This window comes from Antedon mediterranea, chromosome 1 (assembly GCF_964355755.1).
Source record: "Antedon mediterranea chromosome 1, ecAntMedi1.1, whole genome shotgun sequence".
NCBI classification, from domain to species: domain Eukaryota; kingdom Metazoa; phylum Echinodermata; class Crinoidea; order Comatulida; family Antedonidae; genus Antedon; species Antedon mediterranea.
Window position 1 is genome coordinate 13,973,911 of NC_092670.1, and position 12,088 is coordinate 13,985,998.

The 12,088-nt window shown below is 33.1% G+C and overlaps 2 protein-coding genes across 3 annotated transcripts; one reads left to right on the forward strand and one right to left on the reverse strand.

Moving 5' to 3' along the window:
- Window positions 1–973: 973 nt before the first annotated feature.
- Window positions 974–4,203, reverse strand: LOC140057480 (elongator complex protein 6-like). Of its 2 annotated transcripts, none has more exons than XM_072103155.1 (7): window positions 4,095–4,203; window positions 3,561–3,639; window positions 3,309–3,379; window positions 2,793–2,917; window positions 2,201–2,384; window positions 1,583–1,732; window positions 974–1,131 (listed from the first exon to the last, which is right to left on the reverse strand). In XM_072103155.1, exons 1-7 carry the CDS (start codon window positions 4,146–4,148, stop codon window positions 1,003–1,005), a joined length of 792 nt encoding a protein of 263 aa, XP_071959256.1. In that variant the 5' UTR covers window positions 4,149–4,203; the 3' UTR covers window positions 974–1,002. The 2 variants fall into 2 exon arrangements, with proteins under 2 accessions (XP_071959256.1, XP_071959264.1); XM_072103163.1 differs by having other exon boundaries at window positions 2,793–2,894; window positions 4,095–4,149.
- A 129-nt stretch (window positions 4,204–4,332) lies between these two features.
- On the forward strand, window positions 4,333–11,616 carry LOC140057534 (FAS-associated factor 2-like). The gene is made up of 10 exons (XM_072103236.1): window positions 4,333–4,395; window positions 4,805–4,873; window positions 5,075–5,193; window positions 5,474–5,723; window positions 5,936–6,025; window positions 6,132–6,219; window positions 6,340–6,599; window positions 8,395–8,484; window positions 8,978–9,121; window positions 9,643–11,616. Exons 1-10 carry the CDS (start codon window positions 4,339–4,341, stop codon window positions 9,820–9,822), a joined length of 1,347 nt encoding a protein of 448 aa, XP_071959337.1. The 5' UTR covers window positions 4,333–4,338; the 3' UTR covers window positions 9,823–11,616.
- The last annotated feature ends 472 nt before the right edge of the window (window positions 11,617–12,088 follow it).

The window sequence follows — 12,088 nt, forward strand, 5'->3', positions numbered from 1 at the left end:
TATAAAATTGATGTTAAACTGTTTATTTTAAAAACATGATTATTTTCTTTATAAAATTGGTCTAAGTAAATAAATGAATCCTGCCGTATTAAAGAATTCTGATTTCTTTGTCAAAACGAAATTAATAACATAATTTGCCATCTTAAAACTATAAGTACGGTGTTTATCTTACACTTTGATGGTAATATTATAATAACACGCGCTATATCACTTTAATTAAACGATTTAATGGACACAATACAATTGATCGATTGTCCACGTGCCAATTGCATAAATAACACAGAGCTTAGAGATTTAGTGATATATCGGTAATTTATGTTGATACGTTATTAAATAATTTATTATAATATCGCGGTCATAATGCGATGTTTATTCACAAGTGTAGTATTAAAATCATGGTTTTAAAAGCCCTTTGTATTTCATAATTCCCAAGATGACAAAATAATATGATGAAAATAACATGTTTAAGTTAAATGAGACCGCAAAAACACATAGATAATTATGTACGCTTTAACCACCACAAATGCTTATTAATATACTGTAAAAAAATCTCGACAAAAAAGTCCATGGGCTTCCTCTTTTTGGGGACTCTTTGGGTGGACTTATTTTCGAGATGGGATTATTTTCGAGATTACTCAAGAGTGGGGGAGAGAATGAGGGGGGGGGGGGATTCTTTTCGAATGCTGTGAATTTTGTGAACTGCTACTAAAATAATATGATTGTTTAGACAGTCCCTGCCAAAAACTGTACACTTTTGCCAAAGAAGCAGGAAGGAAGAAGATACAATAGGCCATCAAAGCACCATTTGGAAAACAATAAATTATAAAATAAATATCGGAGGATTTAATTTTAAAAGAGCGAAATGGCTAACGAGGCAAAACAAGATGAAGAAGACAATTATTTCTCTGTTATATACAATAAATACTTTTATTTCTAGTTAGTATTTTTATTAATTATTTCAATGATTTAGACACGTAGTACACAAAATAAAAACTGTAAACGTCATAGCACAGCAGAAGACGTTCCAACAGCAAATAAACGCATTGTTTTGTCTGTTATTTTATAATGAAACTGACGTGATGCGTTCCTGTTTGGCCTCCCGTCGTCTAGCTCTCTTCTCATGATGTTTATCTGGAATAGAATAAAAACGAATAAATTTCGATCGAAGTCTATCATCTGTGTCATAACTTTCTTTGTGAATTAAAGCATAGAAAATAATAAAAAGGATTGCCATTCAGCACAACATTTCAGGGAAAAAGTATAAGTAACTGAAAAAGTTGTAAACGTCCCATAGTGTCTCTGAAAACGGCTATATTTATTTTCATAAAATACATATCAAAGCAGATAAATATAAAGGGACCGAATTGTCTCAGGGCCGAATAGTCCTGGTTTGAATTAACCCAGGGCCGAAACGGTCCCGGGCCGAATCGTCTCAGGGCCGAATAGTCCTGGTTTGAATTAACCCAGGGCCGAAACGATCCTGGGCCGAATCGTCTTAGGGCCTAATCGTACCACTACCATAACAATGAATTCATGGGGTATGAATAGAGGCTTTTCTATAGATGGCTACAATTGTACATACCTGACCATGTACATCCTTTGAGTATCCAGTAGGCAGTGGGTGGCACTCAATGCTATGTGTGCTTCTGTGTAACATGAGTGTATGCAGTTGTTGGTTTGATTCATCTAGTGTATCTTTGTCATCATGCACCAGTAATACAACACACCCATTCTGATAAAAAAAACCGGTTTAGCAAGTTTAAAAGGAGTAAATTATATAAAAACAGGGAGGATCTAGGATGCCTGAGGGAATATAAGATGATTTGAAAATCTTTACTATTACATGGTTGTGTTTCATAATTCATTTAATCCTAGTGCAACATCTAAGACAAATTAAGTGGTCAAGTGGTTAAAGCAGGGCACTGTAAATAATAGCCATTATATCAGAATGGGTTATAATTCTAGTGGTAGAACAAGTCTTCCCGGACAAAGACTTAAAACTGGAAGTCTTGTGTACACATCTGTTGTGTGCACTTTAAAGAACCCAGTAGAATATTCCAGAAGTGTGGGGATGTATCAAGGTGTACTGGTACATCTCAGCCCCTATGCTTCATGATAGGTTCTGCACTGTGGCTTTGGGTCTGTAAAGGACACTAACTGATAATATAGCTGCATCCATTCTTATGTTTACTTTATTTACCTTCCCACAAAACCAGACTTGACAATATTGAATAAAGTCCAGAACTGTGTTGACACTCAAGCCCAGACTGATCAAAACGCTGACATCATCAATAATAAGAGTAACAGGAGAATTGTCACATCCAGACTTAGACAAACGTGTTGTTATATGCACTAACAAAGACTGCAGATCAAGTTTACTATTCCTGGAAAAGCAATAAAAGAAGATAATTACTATACATCAGGTAAGATTGTATCTTATTCTGCTTACACCACAGCTGATTATCTGTTGATTTCTTTTAAATAAGCCTACATAACTGGCAATTTCTAGCTAGTCCCTAATACAGGAGGATAACTCCTTAGCTACATCCCTATTAAGAGCGATACTGTCTAATAAAATGCAATAAGCAGTAATAGGCAATAAACCCCTTTACATGGATTCGGATACCCTTATTTTAATACGGGTATCCATGAAAAGAGGCAAATTCATCAAAATGTAGATACTTTACCTACTCTACTACAGTATTTACTAGATGCTGTATGCTGAGCCTACATCAAACTAATACACAACCCATATTTGTGCCCTAATGGCTAATTGTAAAGTTCTGTCTTACCTTATACAGGCCAGTGGAGATGTTTCCGAGTTTTGATTGGCTGGTTGTATTGTTTCTTGAGATAATTGAAGGCCATCAATCACTGTCACCTGACCATCATCCCTAGCTTTCATTAAATTTATACCCTGTGATAATGTTCAAATTAATTTAAAATGCGAATCCTATATTGAAACCATGCAATACAGTTGGACATTAGGTATGTGAAAATGTCAAATCATAGAGATATTATATAGAACTATAATATCTCTATGGTCAAATTAATCCTCTTACATGTATATATATATACATATATCTAAAAATTTAATTATTTTAATAGTTTAAAAACTTTAAGATTAAATTAAACTTTATGTGTCAAAAAAAATGTCATGTGCCCAAATATGGATACTTTGACGTTTACTACCATATTTGGGCACATCAAAAACAGTTTAGACCATGGAGGTATAAAATGAAATAAGTCTATGTGAGACCGAATGAATTGTTACTAGGAACATTCAACGAAACGTATCGACAACTTACAAGCTTGTGTGCAACTGAACAATAGTGACTAAATGTTTGTGACAAACACAGCAGGCACACCTTACTTCTTCCTATGAGACAGAAAAAAAAGGATTTACTTCAAAGAAGTAAGAATGGGAATTTGTTGTTGTGCCTCATAATTACTAATAAAAATATTCAAGAATGCTGAAGTTCTGTGAACTATTTTATATTAATAGTACAGGAAACAAATTTTATAAAACGTATTATAATTGTTTTGAAATAATACTGTACCTTTAACATAAAGACTAATGAAATGATGAATTAGAAAATTTGCATCAATGTTTGAATCAGCGATAGTAATAACTTCACCCTTAAAATATAAAATACAAATAAACTGAGTATAGAATAGTATAGGCCGATCCCCTATTATAGTAGTCTTATTTTAATAATTCATGTCGCCTTGAGCTATAGTTAATCTAGGCCTTGCATTTATTATTTATGCATAATACTAATTTAATTATTACTAGGCCTAGGCCTATTTAGTTGAAGTTGAGCAATAAATTATACATAAAAGTTAAGGTTCTAATCAAAGTTGGGGCTGAAACTTAATCATAATTATGCTAGGCCAATTTGATCACTTCCTGTAAAACACTAATACCCTATGTCTCGTTCACATCCCGCTACAACTCGATATGTCATGTAGTCGTGTGCCATGCTGTGTGCATTTGATAGCCTAGCCTACTAGGTCTTCTAACAAAAGGAAAGTCAAGGAAAACTAGCAATTGACCCTTAACGTAGTATATAATATAATACAAATATAATTACCTGTGGTAGATTATTCACATCAAATTGCAGGACTTCATTCAAATCATTAAACATTTTTGATAAAATTTCCGTCAAAAAAAGATCGAAAAAAGTAAATACTTAGACAGCGCCCGCTATAAACAAGACATTTTTTTAGTATATAAAAAATAAGATCTTTGAATTTTATCGATCAAAGATATGATATCTTTATTCCATTTTGGTTGAGGGCAGCATTAATAAAAACAGTCTGTTAAAAATAAGCAAAATGGCGGAAGGTAGTGAAATAACGCCTGAACAAACCGAGCAATTAATTCAGTTCCAGGTAAGTTTTGGTATTTTTTTTACTTTAAAGTTGCTTTTGTTATGTATATTTATCTATTGGTATATCATTTGCGGTAGTTGTTAGTGATTTTCAGGTATTTTGAAGACCATATCTTAGGCCTAGTTTGGAGAGTATTATAATCCTCAACCAGCAGAAGAAAGCAACAAACAACCGGGATTACTCAACTGCAACCAAACACGTCAGACCAGGATACTAGGCCTAAGCGATTATGAAACACCGCCGATGACTGTCATAGGTTACGTACGAGATACAGACAATTAAATAAATAACACTAAACTTGGTTATATTGTACTTTTGCAAAAGCCCACCACTACAAGACAGACGAAAAGATGCATTTTAATAACATTTAAAAACAATTAGACTTTTTATCATTCATTTACTATTTTAGGACTTGACTGGAATAGAAGACATGGACAAGTGCAGGCAAATTCTGGAACGTCATAATTGGAATATAGAGGTTTGTATTGTAATTTAACAACATACAAATAGTATCAAAATCAAATAAAAATAAATAGATCCTAAATAACACTACACATGCATAAGGAACTAAGTAATCAATTTAACCTCTGGAGGCTTAAAATGTTTAGAAAATATAAGGGCTGATTAGGTGTAACTTATTTGTCATTTTCACTCTTTAAAAACCTTTCATTTTAAACAGATTGCTGTGCAAGACACTTTTAATGAATCAGAGGGAAGACCATCAGTATTCGAGGACCAAGTTAGGGAACGTAGACGAGAGGTAGAACCTGTAGTCAATGTAAATCCTGTAGATCAAAGGTGCAGATAATTTCTTTCTTAGCAAAAAATAAACAACAAGACCAACCTCCGCCTAGAGGAGTAAAAAGAGAAAATGGATCAAGAATTGTGATAAAGATCCGTCTTTTAATTTTGATAAAAATACAATAATAGGGCTCATATAAGTTGACACGTTTGGGACCTAACTATTATTCTTAATAGGGGTGTCCCAAGCAAAGGGAAATACTACTGTACTATACATGGAAAAAGTAGATTCTGTAGTACAAAAATATAACCAAAACATTTATTCTTTTATTCACAGAGTTTTTACAATAATTAGACCTCAACCTGTAACCACATGGTCTCAGTGGTTCACCATGCTTGTGATATCACCCTTTCGTTTCACATTCTCCACATTCTATGGCATATTTAATTGGGTACGACGTCTCATATGGCCAGATCCGCGCCGCATAGTCGTCGACCCAGTGGCGGATGTCATGTCTTTTATTCATAATTACGAAGAAACATATGGTGCTATTCATCCCACGTTTTATCAAGGAACTTATAGCCAGGTAAAGTGTTCAATTGACATTTGATGGTCAGTTTGGGGCAGCCCAATCTACTTGTTTAGTTTAACGACTTATGTTTGTGTTCTTATGAAAAATATGATATACTATTAATAATGCTACCAGTCTAATTTCACTTATTTCTATACCTAGTGTTATGACTTACATCTTGGTTAATATTTATTCGGTAACCGTAATTATTATGTATTTAATTTCAGGCAGTCAATGATGCAAAGAAAGAACTCAAATTTCTGTTAGTGTATTTGCACAGTGGAGAGCATCAAGATACACCTTCATTTTGTAGGCAAGTTTGTTCTGTCTACACTACCAAACCTTATGTGACAACAAATATAATGTGCCAATATATGGATATGATGATTATGCATTATAAATTTTGATTTCTGTTTTAGAGAGACTTTAGGCAACACAGATGTATGTGAATTTATCAATACACGCATGTTATTTTGGGCAGCATCTATAGACACCCCTGAGGGATATAGAGGTAAGCTCACTTTCTTTGTATTTTTTGACAAATTTACTGGAATTTGGGTACAAGGGAATTCTGAGAGAAAAAGTAGCCCAGTAATATAAACCATATCAAAATGTTGTTTCTTTATTTCAGTATCATTAACACTAAGAGAAAACACCTACCCATTCCTAGCAATTATTGTACAAAGAGATAGTAGAATGACAGTTGTTGCTCGTATAGAGGGAGCAATTAAGCCGCAAGATTTGATACAGCGGTTAACACGCGTTATGAACGATATGGAAGGTTACCTGGTAGCTGCACGCCATGACCGTGAAGCGCGCCAATTCACGCAGACGCTACGTCAACAGCAAGATCAGGCCTACGAAGAATCTCTAAAAGCTGATCAGGAAAAAGTAGGTCTAAATTATGTACAGTAGTACAGTAAAACCTCTATTATTAGAGACCAATAAAGTGTCCCTTTATTAGGGTTTACATTTTGTAACTGCCCTAAAAATAATGCGAGTGATATTCGTTATTCAAGTCCAACACCCAAGGTGCTCCTTTATTCCTGTTTCTTGAATGTGAACCAGATTACTAAAACAAAACATAACAATGACCTATAAATGCATGTCTAGCAATATATGTGGCTCCTTAAGCGTCAAACTGAAAAGTTTTGTGTTTAAGTTAAAACAAACAATATAAAAGACGATCCCTTAAAATGGACCTGAAATGGATTTTCGATTTTTTTCATTTTAGAATGATGTTTTGGAGGCTATTAGGTGTTGCTAGAATGTATATTGTTACAAAATATAAATTGGCCCTTTTGGGGAAAGCCCCATTTGAAAATCAAAAAAATTCGCGGGTGACGTCACTTTGCAGTTTTTTGGCTATAACTCTTGAAATCTATGAATGAATTTTATTCATATTTTACTTTGGCTTGACAATGAGCGCAGCAAGTTGTTGATATCGCTTTGGTCTTGGATGCACATGAAACGGAGCCTCGCCGCATGATGTGGGTGGTGGATCGACTCCGCGCACTGGATTGGGGGCCTAGGCCTAGTAAAGGTTTGGGAGGTAGGCCTTCTAAATTCGGGTTTTAGAACAAACGAAGTACATTTTAGGGACCTATATTTCAACAACATTAGATATTGAATAAATTAGTATTAGTGTCAACGCTTCGCGTATCTTTCCAGGCCGTCGATCATTCACTGACTATCGGGGCGGCATACACGCTCTCGATATCATCGTGTGTATATGTGACGTCGTGAATATAGAGGCTTCCGACGGCCGTTGAAATAGAATATTGCAATGGCGTGAGTAATTTTCGCTAATTTACCATGGTATCTTAAAATTTCGTTTTTACTCAAAATACTATACATTTTGTTTTTATTTGTATGGGTTTGTGTTAATTTGATGCATTTAAATAACATGTGTGAATTTCTTGAAAATCGAAATTCCATTTCAGGTCCATTTTAAACTAATTAAAAATGCAAAACCGTGTCGTCATAGCAACGGATAACAAAATCCTTGCGGTTAACTCCTCCTACAACGACGCGACACCTACATGCCATTGACATTGTATACGTAAATCAATTAAAATGATCACATGAACTATAAAGTTTTGCGAAGATTATCATAACTATAGTATCCAGGTGCATAATGCAATGCAGTAACTTTAACAATGAATTATTAATACTAATACTTAGTAAATGATTAAATTAAGGTACAACAGGTCCAAGCTATATCTCATCAATATAATAGGCCTAGCTAGGTAACATAACCGAAATTAATGGCGTCTCAATAGAACTTGGTCTAATAACATTAAATCTATATGAGTTATTGATCAATAAATGTAGCGGAATGCAGCTTACCGAAAATAGCAAAGTCACCCGCTATCTGCAGTACATAAACAATTCAGGTAAATATCAAAAATTAAACAATATATGTCAATATCCTATAATAAAAGTCACTAGCTGTGATCATACATCCTCTCCTCTCTAATGCAAGATACTGTACCTCTCCTCACATGGTCCTAAAATGACATCATTTTCTTAATAATGCGCCCTCTCTAAATATAAACTAGTTTGGGACCAAACACATTTGTTTATCAGAAAATTGTCCAATTAATAACCTGGTTTGATCATTCTATTTTACATAGACTGATTTTAAAATAAACATTACTGATATAAAACATTTTATTTTTCCCAGGCACGGAAAAGAAAAGAAGAAGATGATAAAAAGAAAATGGAAGAGATTAATGCTCAAAAATTAGCTGATGAAGAAGAACGAAAAATACAGGTGCTGCAATATACAATCCTAATATTAAAACAAGATGTTATAAAAAAAAAAACAGAAAATATATTTCTAAACGTAAAATACTATACAAAATAACAAATTCCTGTTCAAAATCTAGGTTATTAATAATATTAATTAATAAACTACTACGGTACTTTCCAGTGGCATGCATTTTCCGCTCACTTTGTGGTGACAAACCCCCAAAATTAAACCGACTTTTTGCTAATGTCCAGTCCACCCCCAAACATTCGAAGTGGATCAACACCATAATAATGATGGTGCTTCAGTATGGTTGTTAGGCCTGATTACGTTTTTACCATCCATTAATAATAAATTAATGGGTTAGTTTGGTTTTAAAATTGTCCAAAGAGGTAAAGAGTTTATAATAATAGTTCATTCCTACGTAGCATAAACAGTCCATGTGCTTATAATGTTTATGAATAATATCGTAATGATGTCTCATAATTCATGGATACTTTTTAATAATTTTTTTTAGGAGAGAGACGAACTCAAACGTCAGAAACTTGAAAGTTTACCAGTAGAAGCAGATGCAAATGATGCAGATTCCATCAAAGTAGTGTTTAAGATGCCAAACGGCATGAGGCTGGAAAGGTGCTTTCTCAACTCACAATCATTACAAGTAAGGATTTTCTCTTATTTATCTCAACAATTGTAAACACTTTATACAATTCTTCCTAAAGAGTTTGAACAGGCAAAGATGTTTTAACCAAAATGATAACTGTTCCCCTAATTTTGCCAACCCTAAAAAGTTTGAACCTTACAGGGGAAGATGTTCTAACCAAAACATATTATTTTCAATAATTGTTTTCCTAATTTTACCAACTTATGCTTATACAATTTGCCCTAAAGAGTTTGAACCTTACAGGGGAAGATGTTCTAACCAAAACGTGTTATTTTCGATAATTGTTCTCCTAATTTTGATGACCTATTTTATAGCATGCTTACAATGAACATATTAGCTATATTCATTTGTTCATTCACTTCACCATGTTTTTCCTTTAATAATAAAATAAAATAAATTGGTATGAATAGTGAATGTTTTTCCTTTCAACTCATAAACATTCATTATTTGTACATTATACACAAATTTCATTGATAATTAAACCCAGTTACAGTATTATTTTTTCTCTTGTTTTTAAGGTGGTATACGATTATATATTCGTACAAGATGATGTCCCTAATGAATTCCAAATTGTAACAAATTACCCTCGTCGCGTTTTACAATGTCAATCAACGGACGACGTACCGACAGTTCAGACGTTATCAGAAGCAGGCCTACAAAAGAGAGAGATGCTGTATGTACAAGACATTAGCGACTGAACAATAACAGTGTTGACCTTTAACCTTATTGAGCAATACCTATTGGCTTATTAGTGTTACAGTATATGCGATAAACATCTGAACAAAATGTGTTCGACAGAAGATGTAGGAGATTGATGAAAAGTTATGTTGAGAGAAAAAAAAACATGTAATTGTAAACATTTTTTAGAAAAGTAGGTTCCAGATGACATATCGTGATTGATCATAAAACATATGCAACCAAAATGTGTTAACACGATAGCATCTAAATGTATTTTGCAAACATTTTAAACTGTAGCTGAAAAAAGGCGATAAATTTTGTTTGATATTAGTAATTTTTTTTGTTTTAGTTTGTGATGATAGTGATTAATATTTATATTTTTTACAATTATTAATATTATGTAGCAATTCATAAAGGCAGCAGTGGTACCATGCAATAATATAAAAATATTATTTTAATATCTCTTGAGTTTTTTCAGAAAAGATGATGACTCAATTACTATTGATAGATACTTTTTCGCGGTTAGGTCTAAAAATTTAACTAAAAAATACTGCACTTTACTAATTGTTTTTTCATTTTTGGAAATTTCGCATGTTAAAATGTGTTTTTTAGTACGGTTTAAAATGTAAAATATGAAAAAAGATACATTTTTCATCAAATCTATTGTCTTATTTAGCATGCATTTATAATATAAAAAAGATAAACAAAATTGGTGCTTTTTTGCTGACACTTTTGAATAAAACTCGATTTACTTATATTTATAATGATAGTTATAGTAGTTGAGGATTTAGACATATACAATTCCTACCTTTAAATTAAAGTATAAAACTGCTTATTTTTTATCTAGTATGTCAAAATGATTCTACTGCAGTAACTATATTTTGTTTGTACTCCTTAACCTATTTATATAATTAGTTAGAAAGTTTATCCCAGTGACTGCCTCATAAACATCTACATTGTACATACTAAAGCACTGTCTATTCTAAGTGTTTTTGTATTAGCAGCTTAGGTTAGTTTTGTTGTCAAATATCACATTAATGTTATATAAGTGCTACAGAATTACCAATGGTACATTGAATACCGCGGAAAAAGCGTCGCTGTTGCCCGGTATTTATGTAGCCCCAATTCCGACTTGTAGCCATCCACTGTCTCAATTCAGTTTTTGTTTTAGGTGTTTTTTTTTAATACGGGTAAGCATGAAAACACAAATTCAGATCAATTACTGTCAAATCACAGCCACAATGAAAATACAGTACGACCCCCCTCCCATGTTCGGGACACCCCCGTTAAGGGGGTACTTTCCCGCGAAACGAATCCGGGAAATATTTTAACAATCAATCCCGTTTCAATTGACACTGCACACTGTATATGCGTTTTCAATTATTTACGATAGTAAGAAATATTTTATCTCAACAAATTGTTTATGATAGGTTATACCTTGACACTCCAACTCGTTCTATCGATGTTAATAAATTTAAGAGTTTACCTGAGAAATCGTTTTTTGTCTGTGTTGTTTTTTTTTAATGCCAAAACGTTATGCTTTAATTTGTGTTGCAGTTGTGTCTTGCATAATCATACCCCATCCCCACTTTTGACGTCTGGTTTAACAGCTTTTGTGGGCACAAAGGGTTTGAGAAAACCATATCAGGATCTTTGATTTACTTTATTCAATTTTCGGCATGTTGCTTCCCTGCGTGATTTTCTGAACAACAATGGCACAAATCATAATGACAATGCGCGCTACAAAACATAAATTTAAATGGTGTTCATTAACAATGTATTTTAATATTACTACTGCTATTGGTATTATGATTATAATAAACAGTGGTAAAGTATAAAATATGAATTTCCCACGGGTTATCCTCACAAAGGGGGTTGTACTCTAGCAGTATATATCATCATAGGTTATCCATATTAAGTGTATTGTTCGAATTAATAAATATTAAGTATTTAATTTTAAATTCTGCTTTTGGAAGATGCTTTAATCTTAATGTGCAGGTTGTGCATGTCACTTTGTTTCTGTATTTTTATTTTAAATTCTGCTTTTTGAAAAATGCTTTAATCTGAATGTGCAAGTCGTACACGTCACTTTCTGTATTCTTAAGCGTTTTCCCCCTGAAAAAATAATTCTTAAAATGTTGTTGTTGAATATTCCATTTTAATGTAACATAATAGTTATCCACTTTGACCAAAAATTGGATAGAAAAAAATGTATTTACCTGAAAAAAAATGCAATTTAAAGCAAAAAATTGTCAAATTGGCTGCCAGCCAATGGATTTTTGGTTG